This window comes from Melozone crissalis, unplaced genomic scaffold (genome assembly GCF_028551555.1).
Source record: "Melozone crissalis strain CALT ecotype California unplaced genomic scaffold, PUWL_Pcris_2 ptg000014l_1, whole genome shotgun sequence".
Lineage (NCBI taxonomy): Eukaryota > Metazoa > Chordata > Aves > Passeriformes > Passerellidae > Melozone > Melozone crissalis.
In genome coordinates, this window is record NW_026535792.1 from 20,244,557 (window position 1) to 20,264,181 (window position 19,625).

Sequence of the window (19,625 nt, forward strand, 5' to 3'; positions counted from 1 at the left end):
AAGTCATAACATTGGATGGCTTATGTGGTTTACCTTCTCCAACCTTGATTTCAGGTAATACTGGTTAGCCCTCTATGTACCATTAAGTCTTATGTATCTCATCTAAACCAGATTTATTCAATGTATTTTGTTTGTGCATCTGAATTGTCTAATTCTACTGTAAACTTATGTTAGATTTTGGATTTTAAGGTCCAGAAGAGGGAAAAATTAGAGCAGACCAAGGAACCTGCAGACTTGAAGAGGAGGAAATTCAATTATCTGTTATTCCACCTTGCATAAGGTTTTTTTAACAGTCTAAGTCTCTTTTAAGCTACTGATTGTTTTTGTAAAAATCGATCCTTCTTGAATATTTCTTTTACCAACTTCACAGAACTTACTTCTCTAAACCCCTGATGCCCTGGTTTAGATGGCTAAATCCTCAAGTCACAGGTGCTGTTTGTTGCTGTCTTGAGCTGTGGGAGCCCTTCAGGTCCTACTGAGCTCAGTGTCTACTAGAGCAAGGTGGTGGTCTGGCTTGTAAATAAGCCCAAGTATCTCTCACCCTTCCTCTCTGAGCCTCCTGGGTGCTTCTCCTTTGCAAAGGAATTTCCAGGTTCTACTTTGATTTACACATCTGCATCAGGCAGCTGCTTTTTCCAGCAGGACTGGGGACAGCATCACCCAAAGCACAACCAACTCCTGCCTACGAGTTGTCAGCAAACTGCCTTCTTTGGGATGTAGGCCATGTCCCAGAACTCTCCTGTAGTGAGGAGGTGGTTATCACTTTTAATTTTCTGATGCAGTTACTATAACTTGTAGTCAGAGTGATAAGACACAAATGTTATTCCATTTTATTTAAGTTCCATCTTGGTGGGTGCTGTGGTAGTATTTTTACAGAAGTTGGCTTATTATAGAGCAGTGGCATTTGATTTTGCAAGTAACTGGGACACATTACCTGTCACTACAGGCAGCTTACTCTTGAATTCATCATTTGGCAGTTACTGTTCATTTTAGGCTGATTTAAGATGATGTACCGTTTGATTATAGTCTGAATTTCAATATTGAATTTGTCCTAGGAATCTTCATTAAGATACAATTAATAAAGATTAACTGCTGCATTAGGATACTTGGGCAACTCTGCCTAACGTGGGTGGAAGTAGAACTGTGTTGTAATTACAGACAATGCTCTGTCATTTGAGATTTAATTTCTAGTTGGATTGGTTATTTTAATAACTGTCTATAATCAGATGTTATATTACATAATAGCAACAATATTGTTATGGCATGAGGTACATACTGTGACTGAGTGCAAACATGGAGATGCAGAAAACATAAACATTCCAGTTAGTGCTCTTCTACATGCCTGTACAGCTTTCATTGCTTATTTTGTCAGTGTGAACTAAATTAAATTACTCAGTTCTCATGAAATCAAAATACTTTTGCTATATTTTAGAAGTAGAGTAAAATACTTCTAAGTCCTATTCCACAGTGAGAAGTTAGATTCATTCTCCTTTGCACAAACTGTTTAAATCCTGTTTTTTACCACTGAATCCATGTCTCTAAAGCACAAACTTCACAAAGCCTTTCAGGCCAGTGTATTTCTTCTCTTAGTCAGTACTGTCCAAGGTAGTTTCTCTTGGAATTTCAGGAAGTTTTTGTTTGTCTTGAAGATCTCTTTTTCACAGTAAACCTGTTTTTCCAAGGCAGGTAGTTCTAGACCTGGGTGAAAAGAATTAAATGTGTCCTTTAAAAAATATGTCCTCACTGGACAATCTAACCATTTAATTAAAAAATATGGACTGGTTCAGTTCAGAGCAAGATCCTGTCATTCTATAGAAATATATCTCAATCTAAGAATCATAATCCATGAAAATTACCAATATAGAGAGTAGAAGGATACAGTTTAAGTATTTGGTACTTTGATAGTGTTTATACACTCTTTTTATAGTTATTTGGCATGAAGGCCATGGGAATTTCTATTTCATTGGTTTTGCTGTTAATAATATGATGTGCATATTAGCAGGGTGTCTGCAGACAAAAATAGAGACAGTGGCTGCATGATGAAAGCATGATCTTTGTCTCTCTTGAGGTATTACTAATTTTGAGAAGGTGATTAGAAACTCTTTAATTTCTAATGTGTTAAACCTTTATAATCACATGCTGCATGTGTTCTGTAGTAGACTTTAAGCATTGCACAACTAAATTATGGTCCAGCCTAAGTTCAGAGTCATTCTATCAGTAGATTTGTGTGATTTTGAATTATCTCTCCTGCAAAGCCAGAAAGTATTTCAGTAAATTAGAGAAAAGCTATCCATACCTGATCTCTCAGTGTTTTTTTTAATGTAAATAAGGGCAGAGAACACATGGCTGGGGAAGCTGGCACTGTTTGTAATGCTAAAAGAAGGAAGAGCCAGTTCATAGAGAAGACAGGGAATACCTTGTTTCCAAGTCATCTCCTCTCACATTTCTTCTGAGCTACCTCTGTATATTTAAAGCATGAAAAACTGACATAATTTGTTTCTCAAGGATGTTTAGAATATTTGGAAACTTTACCCAGAGAGAATAAAATTTTGAGTAACTAAAATAAGTTACAGCATAAATTAGACCAGCAAGATTCTAAAAGCATCTCTTCTTGGAGCTGTCCTTCTTTACAGAGGACTAGAGGAGCCTTAACACTCTTATAAACTGAAATGACATTTGGGAAATAGTAAATTTCAAGGCTGAAAAGGGTCAAACAAACACTGTGGTGAAGTTCCAGATTCTTATTTCCTGGTCACATTTTGCTAAATTTGAAACTGAGTCTACATCCTTTGCAAAATTTGTACTGCATGTAATTATATTCCAAATATTGTTTCACTGGAGGCTGAGATTTGACTGTTCAATTTGTGTTATTTATTATTGCTGTGTTACAAAAATGAATTGTGCACTGCTGGTATAATAAACTACCAAATGTCTTATCAAATGGGCAGGGATTAAAAGGATGTCTTATTAAAATGTCTTGGTTGAAAAGTTCTGTGAGTAATTGGATAAATTTTTATGGTGAAGTATTTTATTTTGTGAGAGAATGATCTTTCCCTTTATGCAGAAATTAAGAGAGATTTACACTCTTTTCAGCAATTGTTAAGAGATTTTACTGCATTCAAGAAATCATTTTAATATTTTTTCATTAATTCCGAAAGCATCTGCTGGATTGCTCAATACTCTGATGAGACAATTAGATACAATTTTCATTCTTGTGACAATTAAAGCATCACTGAGAGGAGGTGCCCCCCAAGAGGAAGCCAATTGTCTCTTTTGGCAAAGTTTGACCAGTGAAGGAGAAAAATGCCTGAAATTAGCATGGTACTTCTTTTTTACACTGTTTGACAGAAGTGCATGCACATGTCTGGGCTAACTCTGGGGTGTGCTGGTGGCTGAACAACTTTAGGGTATTAAAGGACAAAAATCCAAAGAAAATGAAGCTTCTTTCTCTCTGCTGCTTGCAGAACAATTTCCTGCAAAGCTTATAGGATTTCCCAAATAAATTTTCTACACGTGGAGCTGGATTATTTATTCTGTGAATTCACAGATTTTATGTGTGCCTTAAAGCATGCTGATCCTTGTGTGTTAACCAAAAGTAGATAAAAGGGTCCAGATAAAACTGAAGAGATTGGCACTTTCAGCAGCGAGATCTGCCTTCTATTTCTGAAAAATATTGGAGCTATTTATAAATTTGGAACATCACAGGACTGTATGTGGCTTATCATGCTTATGCTTGTTAGTTAAGCTTCTGATGTAGTATTGTAATTAATTTTATTCCTAGCTTTCACAATCACAAGACTATTTTTTTCTATTTTTAAGTCCTTCTGCAAGAATACTGGATATTTTATCTTCACTGGAGCACTGTGGCACATTGCAAATGATGTATAAAGCTTTAGTGTTTCTCTTTATTTCTCTTCAGAGTATAAGGTACACATTGCGCTGTTTGACATCATAGCCAGCTTAGTAACGCCCAGAAGAAAGTTTCCAAGGCCTAGAAGGGAGAGCAAAAGTACTATAAAAGCTAAACTCTTCTTTATGCCTCTACCTACAATGAGCAGGGAGCTGAAAAAGTTTTCAGTGGTTTTTTTTTCAGGCTGTTTAAAATACAGATGCAGGAGAAGGAAGAGCAGTTCCTCCCTGCTCTTCCTTAGCATATCAGCACTCTTTAGAGCAACACATGCTGTCCATGCTGGCCATTTTTCCTGCTCAGCCAAGGCATGGTGAATCTATTGACCTTTCTACAATCTTTCCATTGCAAACATTCCTTCACTGCAGCTGTTCCATATTAGCAAGCCAAAGTGACATAGTTCCAGCAGTTCAGGTATTTTCTCAGCCAGGTTTCTCCAGTAAGAAACCTGATACACTACAGCTTCAGTCCTTACCTTTTTGTCTCCACATGGAAAAAAAGGCTCTTGCTGAAACCTTTGGTCCCATAGATGTGTCTGCCTTCATTTCAGTGTTTAACAGATGGATTAGTTCATGGAAAGAATTGGGAACAATGTGAGCAAATCTGTCCCTTGGTAAATTCTTGTAATGGTTTGTAGAATGCCTGATAGGACAGGAAGATTTCCAAGGTCAGCTTTCAGGGGTGACACTGGCTGGAGTGATATTCTATTAAGTGTCTGACTTTCCAGAGGTAGAGTATTATGGGAACATTTACTGCTTATCTCTAAGTACCAATTGCATTATAATATAAATTTTCTGAATGTCTTTCTGTTTGAGAGCTTAAGTTCTATCATTTGAATTACAGAGAAGGTATAGAGCCAGATTTTCAACCTCCTACTGGAGATGGTTTGTATAACTTTGGGCCATTTGGCTGTGGCTTTACTTCAGGAGACTGACTAATTTAATCAAGCAGATGTGGATTTGTATATGTGGAGTAGCTATTCAGTCACATAAGCTGTGTAAAAATTAACAGGTCAGATTCAGGACTATTTGAAGTTGTCCAAGAAGTTCTTTGCAACTAAATTTCTTTTGGATGAAATCTATTTATGGAAGTGGTATTTTTTTTCTTCCTTTTATTTAAAGTCTCCAATCTATAGAGATCATCATCGCAGAAAATATTTTTGTTATACAGAAGAAAATAGTAGTTGCTGTGTGGTTTCTGAGTTGCATATATTACAATGATCATAAGCAGATCTGTTTCTATATGAATTAAAACACATATACTAGTGGCATGAGTTTAGTTCTGATCCAAGTTTAAATATTTGACTGTTAGATGGCAGTGACCATCCTCTTTTCTGGACATACCACTTTTACTTTGAAACTAGTGCTTGAAAAAATCAAATTATTATCAACTGGGTAAAGTTCAGCTTGTACCATTTTACATTTCAAGTATCATGAACTCCCCACAGATAGTCTGCTTTTCAGTGTGTACTGACTGCAGCTCCAAGAAATGAGCTCATTCTGTCTGTCACGAAATGGAGAGCACTGCTGGGTAATTCACTGCTTCAGCAAACGGAAAAGCAAGAGGCTTTTCCCAAACATTTGTACATAAGAGAAAAGCTGACTTAAGTGAGTCAACATTGTGTGTCTGCTGGTTTTGGCTGGGCTAGAGTTAATTTTTTTCACACTGTTGGGTATGGGGCTGTGTCTTGGATTCATGCTGAACACAGGGTTGATGATATAGAGATGTTTTCATCATTGCTGAGTGGAGCCTTTACTGCTTTTCCTGCTTCTAGGCTGGGGAGGGATCTGAGAGTGCACAGGAGGTAGTGAGGAGACACAGCCAGGACAGGTGACCCCCTCTGACCACAGGGATGTTCCAGACCCTGTGACAGAAGGGAAGAAGAAGGAAGAGGGGACATTTGGAGTGGCAGTGTTTGTTTCCCCCAGCCACCATTCTGTGTGCTGGGGCCCTGCTCTCCTGGGGATGGCTGAACACCTGCCCAACCATGGGAAGCACTGAATTGATTCCTTGGTTTGCTTTGCTCTTCCTGCCAAACTATCTTCATCTCAACCCAGGAGTTTTCCAGCTTTCACCTTGACCAGTTCTCATGCTGGTCCTGCTGGAGGGGGAGTGGCTGAGGAGCTGCTTGGGGCTGGGCTGCTGGCTGGGGTTAAACCATCACAGCAGCACACACTGCCTGCCTGACTGGTGTAGTGCAAAGTGACTGACATAAAAAATGAAGCCATCATTTTTTCAAATGGCTTTCTGCAAAGCTAAGCAGGGGAAATGGGAGTTTTGCTTCTTACACTGTGGTTGGTCACTCCTTAAGCCACCAATCTGAAAAGCTCACATAGTTGGGGTTTTTGCAGGTGATGGAAGAACATGGTTTCAAGCCAGCTCTTTTGGTTTTTGTTTTTTTTTCTTGATTGGGTTTTTTGTTTTGGGGGGCTGGAGGGGTTTGTTTTGTTTTTGGGGGCTTTGTTTTGCTTATTTGTTTTTGGTGGGGTTTGTTGGGGTTTTTTAAAATTCCTTTTGTGTGCTTTATAGTCTTGTCTGTCTGTTGAGCATGTGTCTTCCAAACACTACTGATCTGTTGTTGCAGGACCAACTCCCTGCATATAATTGTAATTTTCTCTCTTTTCCTCCCTCCCACACAGCTATTTCTGTTTCATATAAAACCTAAATGAACTTAAAGATCTTCATTGAATTCTTGTTCCTGTTCCACATGCACAACTTTTTATTCTGAACCAACAGTAACAGAATTCTCTCTCTCCTCCTTGAATTTCTGGCTAATAAGCAGCTCTGCTAGTCAGGCAGAGCCATTTTCTGCCATGAGTTTTTGAATAATTTCTAATAAACTGACAGTGGGTATTGTCCAAAGTGCTGAAACATTTGTTTCTAAAAATAATCAGTAACAACTCCCAATCAGCTCTGCTATGCATCTGGCTTCTGATCAGCAGCAAAGCAGGAGAGTTTGATCAATGTCTTTAAAATTAAAAAGAAAAAAAATTAAATGTATGAAAGAGAATAGTTTTTTTGATAGCTTAAAGGACTTTAAAAAATATATCTGTCAACTTTCCATGGCTTTTATGACAAAGTTCAGGGGAAAATACAGGTATTTCTGAAATCCTTTCAGAATCCAATTTCAGATGTTTTAAAAAAGATATCAATATTTTTCTCTGCAGCAGATTAAATTGAAAGATATTTATATGCTGAAGCTTGCAGTAAGCTTTACAAATATATCCTAATTCCTTAGAGTGAGGTTGTCATCACATTTGCCAGCTAAGGCTCAAGGAGACTGCAAGTTTTTTTGTATTTTCCTCTCTTTTTCCTGTCTGGGAGTTCATGATGAGCTGTTTGTTTCAGAAGAGATTGTTCTTCATTTAGTTTTACAGGTGTTCTTTTCATATTTGTATTTGGTACGTAAGTTGAAAAATGCAGCCACTAATTTTTTGGGTTTTTTTTAGCTGTTGCCTGTAGACATTAATATTCAATGTAGTGAAGGGTTTTATTCCCCCACCCCTGGCTCTATTTTGCAATCAATAGCCTTTTCCATATGTGTTTTCCTGGCATTATGAATTTCCTAGTTGGTACTGTGCTATTTAATTCCATGTCCTGCTTTTCCATAGAATGCAATAATAGATGATGATGACAGTGGCAATTAGAACTAATGGGCTACTTCTTAGAGATGCTGAATATCCATCCTGTTGAACTTGGTCAGAAATTAGGCTATTTTAACATCAAATTTGGAATATCTGTTAGTTGCTTTTGCTTTCTCTTGTGTGTACAGTTCTGGTACGTGTTTCCTTATAACACTTCCCTTGTTTAATCAGCTTTTAGTTCTCCTTGTTTAGCCTGAGTATTTCCTATTAATTTTTTTTTTTCATATTGCCTGAATTACAGGAAAAATCATAACTGTAGAGATAGTTACAACTTATTTATGGCTGGAGAAAGCTAAGTCTGTGTAACCAAATTGATTTGACTAAATGAAAGGGATTTTTTTTTTTTTTTTACTGTTTAGGGCATTAATTTTTGATGAACAACCATTCTTAATACTAGGTAATTTTACACTCATTTCACCAAATGAGTTTCCTACTTCAGGACTTTTCAATTACTTATGTAGTCTAAGTGAAACATACAGTTGCTATACTTATATTCTAAATCTTCAAAATGTTGTGAAATGAATCATTCTAGATGCTATGTCTCATATCTTTATTTCCTCATTTGTTTCCTCATCTCTATCTGTTTTAAAATCTTGGAGATTATATTAAATGATAGGGTTTTTTTAGGGTAAAAGGGAATTAAGTGTTCTATTCTTCTTAGTTTCATTATCTAAACTGAATGCAGTGACTGAGGAACATCCTGTTTCACAGAAACAAGGGTGGCAGTTTCAGGGTTGGGGGGAAATTCCCCAGTTCTGTTTTGCTGCATGGTGTGTATGTTCTTCCCTGCTGGAGATGATTTAGCTCAGCACACACTGAGCTGATATTCCAGCTTCTGCTGAATCCCAGCACATTACACAAATGCCTGCTCATAGCTTGCTATTCTTTCTAACTTACGTGCACCTAAGGACTTATAAGGACTTGACTTTTGCACATAATCTGAATTTCAGAAGTTCAATCCTGCTGCTATTTTTTAGGGAACCTGTAAGAGAGAGAACTTTCTCACCAGTCTGTCACTGAAGCTGTGGGATTTACTGATTGAGAGGATCAGTATTTTTAAGAGGAATGTGAAAAAATCACCAGTATGTGTTTTGCCTTGATGTAAGGAACAATGTCACGTGCAGAGTAACAGACAGTCAAGCCTTGTGTTTAAAACAGCAGCTGAATTGTCTCCATAAAGGCAGGGATGTGCTCCGGACTCCATTTTTAAAGACTATACTGAACCCTCAATCACTGACAGTGCACTTGACATACAATTAAGCATTTGAGCTTTTCTCTAATCTCTGTGTACAAGAAGATAAAGGATGCTTGGAGTCTTGTATCAGTAAGACTATTTATACAGAGCTCATTTTGCTAACACTTTTGATGTCCTTTAAGCTTCTGCCTTCATATCCTTGTCAGCTCAATCCACTGCACACATTTTCTGAGTCAAACTGGCATAAGCTGGGAAGGGGAGAAATGTGTTCACATGCAAGAACACTGGTCACAGTAAAACTTTTCTAGCAGGAGGAGGAATCCTTTCCTTCATCAGTAACTTGTGACGGACTCTACATACTTGGGACATAGATAAAACAATAAGTGTTCCTCATGCAGTGATTATGAAGAGATTTCAAGTGATGAAGGTTCAGGAAAAAAAAGAAACTGAATGTGTGCCGGCACTTCAGACTGTGTTCAAGAACTTGTCTTTGAAAAGTTAGATCGTTGAGGTGCTGCCTTACTCTGGGGAATGACAACTGTCACAGATCTGCAAGAACATGAAACATTAGCTAGTCATGAATCTTCTGTAGCTGAGCTGTAGACAGATGCTGTGTGTCAAATTTTGTATCCTTCCCCCCCATAGTTTTCAACACAGACATCTGCAGGACACAGATAGACACAGTTCCATGACTAGAATAGAATTATAATTTCTTTGGTACTTGTCCTTTGTCCTTAAGAAGACCAGTACCAATAGTGGCCATCTTTGTCATGGAAGCCCCTTGGTGGTCTTGTTATTATTTCTTGAATGTTATTACTTCCCTCTTATTAGAGATAAATTTCCTTCATGTGTTGCTTGAGCTAAATTAAATAATTGCAAAGAACCAATGAGCAGTGGGCAAGGCCTTGTACTGAATGGAGAAGTTGCACTGAAGAAGCCAAGTCTTGACAGAACCAAAGCACAAAGCTGATGCTACAGAAGGGGATGATTTATGTCTGGACTTACAGCTAGTTCAGTGTTCATGTAGGTAACAGAAATAATGGAAGCAAGCACACACTTGAGATGTGCTCATGCTTGGGGAGATGCTCATCCACATTAACAGAGTATGGCCAGAGGTTTTCAGCACTGTGCTGCTGATCCTAAGCTGCCAAGAAAATTGTAGGAAGTATCTGAATCCTGTGTCAGAAGTGGAAAATGGAACCCCTTTTGAGTTCAGAGCAAGCAGTGCATGAGAGTCTTGGGAGAGAATTGAGGTATTTCTAGAAACTGAGTGGAGGAAGCTTCTTCAGCTCTTTGTTAGTGACTGCTTTGAAATGTCAGATAAAAAGGGAGAAAATGAGAGTCAATGTGGATATTCATTCTTAACAGAGAACATCTCTGATTTCTGGCCTCAGTTGATTCTGTCTCAGACTCTTACCTTCAAAACACCTGTTGGAGATGGAGTTGTTTGGTTCGCAATACATATGTAGCATCTTCAGTCTGTGTTTCATTTTCTGTGCTAACTTCACACAGAAGCTGTTGCAGGGACCATGCAAAGGTAAAAAGATAAATTCAAAATTTGTGCTCAGAATGATGAAATAATTGCAATTGAAATTCCATCCTAAACCTTTTCGTATCTCATGATAATTTTATTCTGAGCTTTTATATCTACATGTAGTTTGTTGCAGACCAAGTTGGGGTCATATAGGGAGAATTCTTTGGTTTCTTGGCCCACTTTACAGGGGAATACAGCAGAGTAAGCAGTACTTAGGGTTGATCTTAAACTGCTGAAGCTCCAATGCACGTGTGAGAAAGGCTGAAAAGGGTTTTGAGTATGTATGCTATGTCCTTGTGTCCTGATCATTACAGTATCCAGGGTAATATTTTAGATACCTTACAACTGCAAGCTAAATAAAATAATTTTTATCTTATTTTAAATGGTAAATTGTGATATAATAAAAAAAAAATAACTGCAAGCACATAAGTTGAGTCCTCTTTGAACGGAAGTAGTCTGAGCGTTGGAAAGTGTTTATTACCCTGTGCAGCAGATGTGTTGAACAAAGCTATAAAAATGTTTTGATCGTTGTTTGTTAATATGTGTTGAAAAAAAGGAATCGACTTTGCTTGTTTATTTCCGGGGCAATGATAAAAATTACAAACCCCTTAGCAGAAGCATCATCGTTCAGTTTTGAGGGCTGGATATCAGAGTTTTTAGCTATTTCCTGAAGCTAAGGGGAGTTTCTTAGTGTGGATATTTCAGTTTGTGAATATTGTATAGCTGGAAATGTGGAGGCATATTCACACTTGATGATTATTTCTATCCCCTGCAGACCAAGTACCCTTGAAAGTGTTAAGAGTTGTTTAAAGTTGCTTCTATAAGTTGAGGGTTTTACAGTTATTTTTAAGTTCCCTGAGGGTGATAAAGAGTGGGTCACAGGCGAATGTGGTTTGACTGCATTTCCTTTGCAATGTATGGAATTAAGCTTTTTATGATGTTACAAACTTTGAAATAATCTGCTTCAGTGTGAGGGTATCTGTGGTGTGCTACATCCATAAGTGATTTCCAAAAAAGAATTGAAGATAATACTTTGGTCATATTTATGGTTCTTACATGAAAATATGCCATAGTGAAGAAAAAAAAAAAAAAAGGTAGGACTATTATTAACTCCTGTATGTTAGTTCACATGCACCTGAGTTAAGAGCTGGGTAAGTTAATACTTGCTAATTGAGGTACTTAACTCATGTTACAGCTGAGCTGTCACACAGACATTTGGGAGTTTTTGCATAGGAACTATTATCTACTGAGATTTGGTTACTTGTGTATGTATTTTAGGAAATAGCAAGAAATAATGTTATGTTCTGTTTTCTCAAAAACTCAAAACTCATAACATTGTGGACCTAGTTATAGTTTTGCCTGTTTTAAAAGCATTATCAGAAGGAATGTTTTCCATCATAAAAAGATTTGGGCTGTTAAATCCTGATTTTAGTGGGGTTGAGCCCAGTTACAACTCTATGAGTTTTGTGAATGGATTAAAAAAACAGAAGCAATAAAACTGATTGTAAATGCCTTTTAGAATAATAAGGGGAAGCTTATAGTAATTGGATTCTGCATTTGCAAGCCGAAGGATTTATTCTTGGGAGATGGGAGTAGATTATATGGAAAGGGAACTGCTGTATCTTTTAAAAATAAATAGACCCTATCAAATGGTATTCCTTTGTTCTTCATGTGCTTGTCTCTTTATTTTCATCAAAAAGAGTGGCTATCCTGCTTGAGTCTTCCGGATATCTCTTCATTAGTTCATTGCTTCAGATTTTGGAAGCTTAAGAGAAGAAAACTTTCAAAGCTGTATTTGATGAGTCTTAGGACAAAGAAGTCTTAAAAGAAATTCCAAGTGCAAGTTGCCATTTTCATGTAGGAGAGCCGTAATAGTATTTTTGTACATTCATAATTCTTTTTTTATTAATTGTCTGGGTTGTGCCCAAGAATTTTGCATTCTTAATGCAGATTACTGTATGTGGTAATTTTTCTGTATTAAGAGAAATATCCATTAGGCTTCTAAGGTCAAAGGTAAAGACTATTTTGGCAGTTATTATTATTCAAATAGCAGAAGTGTAATAATTAATATACTACTGTTCTTTTTTCTTCCAGATTTCTCAGGGGACAAAATTTTGCTTATTCATACCTTTTACTGTGGCAAAAATGGATTCTTTTCCTCACCAAAACCCAGCAGCATAACACCCATCCAACACCTGCCTCAAGGAACTCTTATTTAAAGTCCATTGTAAGTCAAATTAACCACTTGCTTAATGGTAGCTTTAATCAGCTGTGTGTGTCTATTTACAGCTCGGGACCCAGGAGCGCTAAACTGGGCAGGGCAGCTTTGCTGCAGGCGCTCGTGGTTCTTGAGCGGCACCAGAGCAGAGGGGGAGCGCCGGCAGGGCTTGGGCTGAGCCCGCCGCTCCGGTGCCACACGGCTGTCCCCTCAGGAGCGGGCTTGGGCCGAGCCCGCCGCTCCGGTGTGACCCGGCTGTCCCCTCAGGGCAGGGCTTGGGCCGAGCCCGCCGCTCCGGTGTGACCCGGCTGTCCCCTCAGGGCAGGGCTTGGGCCGAGCCCGCCGCTCCGGTGTGACCCGGCTGTCCCCTCAGGAGCGGGCTTGGGCTGAGCTCGCGGCTCCGGTGCCACACGGCTGTCCCCTCAGGAGCGGGCTTGGGCCGAGCCCGCCGCTCCGGTGTGACCCGGCTGTCCCCTCAGGGCAGGGCTTGGGCCGAGCCCGCCGCTCCGGTGTGACCCGGCTGTCCCCTCAGGAGCGGGCTTGGGCTGAGCTCGCGGCTCCGGTGCCACACGGCTGTCCCCTCAGGAGCGGGCTTGGGCTGAGCCCGCCGCTCCGGTGCCACACGGCTGTCCCCTCAGGAGCGGGCTTGGGCCGAGCCCGCCGCTCCGGTGTGACCCGGCTGTCCCCTCAGGGCAGGGCTTGGGCCGAGCCCGCCGCTCCGGTGTGACCCGGCTGTCCCCTCAGGGCAGGGCTTGGGCCGAGCCCGCCGCTCCGGTGTGACCCGGCTGTCCCCTCAGGAGCGGGCTTGGGCTGAGCTCGCGGCTCCGGTGCCACACGGCTGTCCCCTCAGGAGCGGGCTTGGGCCGAGCCCGCCGCTCCGGTGTGACCCGGCTGTCCCCTCAGGGCAGGGCTTGGGCCGAGCCCGCCGCTCCGGTGTGACCCGGCTGTCCCCTCAGGAGCGGGCTTGGGCTGAGCTCGCGGCTCCGGTGCCACACGGCTGTCCCCTCAGGAGCGGGCTTGGGCTGAGCCCGCCGCTCCGGTGCCACACGGCTGTCCCCTCAGGAGCGGGCTTGGGCCGAGCCCGCCGCTCCGGCGTGACCCGGCTGTCCCCTCAGGGCAGGGCTTGGGCCGAGCCCGCCGCTCCGGTGTGACCCGGTTGTCCCCTCAGGAGCGGGCTTGGGCTGAGCTCGCGGCTCCGGTGCCACACGGCTGTCCCCTCAGGGCAGGGCTTGGGCTGAGCCCGCCGCTCCGGTGTGACCCGGCTGTCCCCTCAGGGCAGGGCTTGGGCCGAGCCCGCCGCTCCGGTGTGACCCGGCTGTCCCCTCAGGAGCGGGCTCCGCGCAGCGGGGTCAGGCCCCGGTGGCAGCGGCTGATCGGGACGCTGATCTGCCGTGCAAATGAAGTCTCAGCCTCCTGTTGCTATGACGATTGATTTCAGACGTCGCAGTGGAAAAACGGGGGGGTAAAGAGCTCAAAAAGCAGAACTGCGAGGGGTTCAGCTGGTGGTGGTGGCTGTGGAGCTGAAGGCTGCTCGCGGTGCCCACAGGCCCGAGTGGGTCACTCCTCATGCAAGGCCGACTTGGAAAAAAGTAATGAAACTCCACGTTTTAGATATCCAAAAATGGCTGCTCAGAATGCTTGCTTTTCATGCACCAAAGTTAATTTTATGCAGGCAGAGTACATGATAGATGTTTTGAGAGAGAAGGCTGTGTTCAGATTAGAGTTTTGGCCAGCATAGCTTCTCTGTTAAAAAAGGATGGCATTTGGAGAAAAATATTCAGTATTTAGGTAGAAGATCTTCTTGCTGTATCAGGACCAATTCATAAACAAGGAAAATGATGGGAAAAAAAAAAGGAAAAAAATCCAAATGAGGCAGCAATCTAGTTTGTTCATGTTGCTTCTTTGGAGATATATTCTGCTAAAGGACATGTATGTTACTTAATGAAACTGTGTTTAATAAGAGGCTCAGATTATCATCTGAAAGCCTAATTGTCATTTTTCCAGTGCAGTATAATACTGCCTACTTCTTTATCACTCTCATAGATGAAAGAATAATTAATACTTGAATTGGTTTTAAAATCAAGGTATTTGTTTCAGAGAAATTCTGGCTTTATCAGTGGCATTATATTTATCCTTTGCACAGCTGCTTTCTGTTAGAATACAATTACCACACTATGAGGGCCCTTGTGAATAAAATAAGAGCAACATAGTAATTGACTTACATTCATTCATATCTTGTTTTATCTTGTTATCTATATCATGTTTTCCTGTTTGGAAAAAAATACTATAGCAATGGTGGTGTTTTGTCCTGAAAAAATACTGAAGTGGGGGTGTAGGAGATCCTTACCTGAAAAGACTGTCTCTTGCTTGGTTTATTCCAGTTCAGGACTCCTGTTTCTATGGACTTCTTGTTTATCTGTGACATTTTTTCCTTCTGAGAATGTAATCACTCTTAAGTAAGAAAAATGGTGTTATGAAAACCTCTGAAGGTCCATGAAAATACAGTTGTAAAAATCACATCTAAAGATACTTTAGTTGTGTCCTTCATTATAGCTCTATCTTGAAATAATTCAAATATGTAAGCAAATAGTAGACACTTTAGGTAGCATTTCTGAAAATTGCAATGTACCTGCATTTTTAAAATAGTTCCTAGTTGGTCCCTGAACCTTGATGGTATTTATCCTAGAACTAGACTTGATGTACTTGACCAGTTCTCTTGGACAGCTGTTCTTTGATGGTTCCCACAGAGCTGAGGATTCTTCAGCAAAGCTTCTTTCTTTGTTTTTTCCACCTCTGTGTCTAATGTTCAGGACTTGTCTACACAAGATACCAGGGAAAATTGATGCAAATCAACTAAATGCAGGAATTTAAAGAGGGCAGCTTAAGTGGAACCAAGTCCCTGTGTGCACTATCCATTCATAATTAAAATGGTCTCCACTGAATTCAGTTTAACTCACTTTGAAGGCAAGATGAGCCAAACCAAATTAAGGCCAGCATTTTATTCACAAATGAAGGTGTTTGCAAAGGAATGGATATAGACAAATCCAATTAAATTAATTGGGTTAATTTTCCTGAGTTCCATTGTGTAGATAAAACCTTAGTAATGATGTCTGATTTGAGCTTTTACTTTTTGTCTTTTTTGTTAGTCTCCTTTTGTTCCAAACTGATATTTTAGACTTGAGACGGTACATATCCCTCACCAAATGCTGTCTTGTAGTTTTACTGTGTTTTGAGAGTCCACATTTTAACCTATAAACGCCCCACTTTGCTATCTGGTCTAGTTCACAGTAACCTTTTCTTTAGGTAATTACCATCGATTTGACTTCTTCAACTAATGCCTTTTAATCCAGTTAGCAGAAAAAATACCATCTCCACTTTCTTATGTGGCCTGCATTAACTACCACTTCCCTTAAAGCTGCTGTTCTCCTAAACAAATCTTCTCCACTGAATTTGATTGTTTAGTTATAGATTTCTGCTTAATAGTTTAACCTAATAAAGGGTGGTTTAATTCCATAATACTGTTAAGATTGTAGAATTATGGCATTTCCTATCAATTGTGGCCTTTCAGAAAGAATTACTTTCAGAACCTCAAACTGTGCACAAAGAGGATCTTTCTGCCTTCCCAGGCAATCAGGCAGCAGGAACATTGCACCTGGGAGCTGGCTGCACCTTTGTGCATTGCTGGAGCTGCTGAGAGCCAGCAGGGATGTTCAGCAGGCCCTGAGCTCTGTCACACTGCAGGGCCATAAAAAGAGCCTGGGGGAGCTGGTTTAATGCAAGTGCTGGGTGTCTCTCTCCATTGGTTTCCCAGAGCACCGAGACTGTGCCTCTTACTGATCGTGCTTATTTCATCCTTTCTTTGAAAATTAGGAAAGTGAAAAATCTTAGTTGCAGCTTAGTCATTCTGTCTTCCTGAGGCTTTGTCCAGTGGGTGCTGTATTCTCTTTCTCTGTTTCCTCACTTAGGTTTTGTTAGCTGTGTCTGTTCTGGATGCATGGGATGGGATTTGTTTTAACATGATTGCTTTTGCTTCATTATTTAGCCCTGTGCATCTCTTTAAGCTTCTTTAGAGAAAAAACCCTTCATATCATTTAACTGGGTAAAGCTGTTTGCTTTTGAAGAAGTTAAATTTAGGTTCAGGTGAAGACTGTTCACCTCCAAGTATGGCTCAGCTTTGAGAGAGAGGTACTTCAAGGAGAAGAAAAGATCAAATATAACTGAGATTGTACTAAATTGATTTCAAGTCCTATTAGCTCATCTTAACATTTCAAATTAATCAGTGTCTCCTCTTTAAATACTTTTAAAATTATTTTTCTTATAATATAAAACAAATTATCTGATTTCACTGCCTCTTGTATTTGTGCTGTTTAGAAATGTTTTAGCAAAGAAATTTGGCCAGAAAGTGAGTGAAAACCAAGGTCTTTCTGTGTTTTGATGGCCAAGATGTGTCAATATCCATTCAGTTCCAATTGACATTTGTGTGTCGTGTGTGACACATTAGAAATGAAAACTGCAGGTGTCTGTGTGTGTGTCTGTAGTGTTACCCACAGGAGGGGTGTGAGTTGAATGATTGTGGAAGATCTGCTCCGTGTGTGTATTTGAAGTGTTAGTTGTGTTAATGCTCTGACAAGCCATTGAGAGCAAAGGTGCTGCTGATGGTTCCTTAGGTGAGGAGAGACCAAATCCATCTGGGGAGAAATGGGTCTGAGAGCCACCTGCCTTCTGAGTCACTGCCTCCGCTGGAATTTATAATTTATTTTCTTTTTTGCTTACTTATTACACTTCCATCTCAGTGGGTTTTCACAGCTGATAGTAGTTTACTGGCAAAGATAATATTTTAAGACATTTTCTGTTGGGTTTTTTCTTGTTGTTTTGTTTGTTTTTTTAAAATCTAAATTCTAGAGGGCTGAGCAAACTTCCATAGGGAAGAAACCAGTGTTAGTTTAAATGCATGCAGAGAGGATCCTGCTAACTCTGCTGCTTCTGGAGTGTAGATTCTAAGCGGTAATTTTGAGGTGATGGTGACATCATAATTGCAGAGATTGGTGTTATTCTTTGCTCTGAGAAGGATGTCTATTTTACTGTTTAAAATACTGAAGTAATGCTGATTCTGAGACAACTCGTGAATTGGCTTCTCCAAGCTGATATAACTTCAGCTCCCCAAACTTATGAGCACTCCAGCCCCCACACAGTGACTGTACTTGAGGGCCCAGCTGGTGCATTTAAATTAACACTCATTATACTACTGAGTCACTTCTGGTGGTGGTCTGAAATGCACCAATGCTTTGTATCATCTCTGGCAGGTTCCTTTAGTTTGATCCATATGTTTCCATCCTGCTGGCTAAGATTAATTTCAATCTTTCTTGTAGTCACTAAAGAAATTAGTTGTGTTCAGTTTCTGGTAATCTTTTTGTACAAATTAGTGCTGTTGAGTACAGTGCGTCTACGTATGAGTGTTTGTTAAAAATAAATGTAGCATTTTTGTCCTGCATTTGCATTGGAACAGATTCAGTTGAGACAGAGCTTAGATGTCAAATTTGGCCATAATCCATTAAGGTAGTTCTCTTTCCAAAATATCTGCATTCCTTTTTAACTAGTCTCCTCAATATTGCCAGCTTTCCTTCTGTTACTATACTTTCATTAGGATTACCCTTTAGAAATGTTTTCCTTGTACAGGGGTGATCCACTGCAGTTTGTGGTCCTTCACTGAACTCACTCCAACACGTCCATGTTTGTTTCAGATCCAGAAATGGACATAATACTCCAGATAAGCCTCGCCAGGACTGAATAGAGGGGAAAAGATCACCTCCCCTGCTATCCTCATGCGGCCCAAAAATAATGATAGACTCGTATAAATAGTATAAAAGATGTGAAACATGTGGTGGAACAGTGTAAAGGCCTAAAGAATGTGAAGGAGGTAGAATTAGCAGCAGTGTAATCTACCTTTGTCCTGGAAAACATGGAATTGGTATCCAGCAGCACAGGTCTGGTGAGGAGCTGTGAGGGAGTTCGAGTTGTTTAGCCTGGAGAAAAAGGGGCTGAGGAGCACCTGATTGCTCTAGCCTGAAAGAAGGCTGTGGAGAGACAGGTGTTACTCTCTTTTCCCAGGCAATGGTGACAGGATAAGAGCACATGGCTTTAAGGTGCTCCAGGGCGGGTTCTGGTTGGACATCAGGAGGAATTTCTTGATGAAAATTGGAATGGGCTGCTCAGGGAGGTGGTGGAGTCACAGTTCCTGGAGATATTTAAGGAAAGACTGGACACGGTGCTTATTGCCATGGTCTAGTTGATAAAGTGGTGTCAGGTCATGGGTTGGATTTGATCATCTCAGAAGTCTTTTCAAGCCTCATTGATTCTGTGATCTTAAATGTATCTTCCAACTGTAACAATTCTATGATTCTGTGACTTTATATCCCACAAACTTTTAGTTTCTTGGACTAAGTTGGGTTTAGTGCCAGTCCCCATTGATGAGGCTGAGAAGGACCCCACCCTCCTGAGGCAGAAGGTAAATGGTGTTTGCATTGTAGCAGGGAAATGTATTTGCAGAAAAAGGCAATGTCTGAGAGAGCAAAGGCATTCCATTTTTCAGGCTAAGTCTAACCAGGTAATTACAATGAAGTAGGAAAGGACTGTTTCATGTGGGGGACAGTGAAATTAATTGGATTCCAATTTCCTTCACAGTTTATTTCCCTGTAGCTGTGGTGCAAGCAAGAGCCAACCAACATCATCTGCTGCCAATAGAAAATCTCCATGCCAGACCTTACCCTGGGCATGAGGTAAAGTTGCAACTGAGGCTGTGAGGAGGAATCAATGGGAAAAATCCAATTCATGCTCAGAGGTAAACTTTGGCAGTGCATAACAAGCATGAAAGTAAAACATATGCTTTTCCTTACCTTGTGTATTGTTTAATTTCCTCCTGTTTTCTTTGCTTTGCACTGTTTCAGCAGCAGGCAGGGTTGAAGTATGGAAATATGCTTAGGATGACTGTGTTTTAAATTCCAGCTGTTTTAATAGCTTGCCTAGCATGAACTCCTCTTGTGGTGACTGCTTTAATTTCTATTTTATGTTTGTAAAGAGCATTGCCTAGAAGGAAAAGTTTCTGTTTTCAGAAATGAAAAGAAGATGCA

The 19,625-nt window shown here is 40.4% G+C and overlaps 1 protein-coding gene across 3 annotated transcripts in view; it reads left to right on the top strand.

The window, feature by feature from the left end:
- Positions 1-19,625, top strand: part of OTUD7A (OTU deubiquitinase 7A) — a 100,710-nt gene that overhangs the window by 42,793 nt on the left and 38,292 nt on the right. For 2 of the 3 annotated variants that reach the window (XM_054272642.1, XM_054272643.1), the window contains exons 5-6: positions 12,375-12,507; positions 19,180-19,274. In XM_054272642.1, coding sequence (XP_054128617.1) covers positions 19,249-19,274 — 26 coding nt within the window. In that variant the 5' untranslated portion in view covers positions 12,375-12,507; positions 19,180-19,248. Of the gene's footprint in view, positions 1-12,374; positions 12,508-19,179; positions 19,337-19,625 lie in introns of those variants that run through there. The other variant, XM_054272644.1, reaches the window with a different exon arrangement.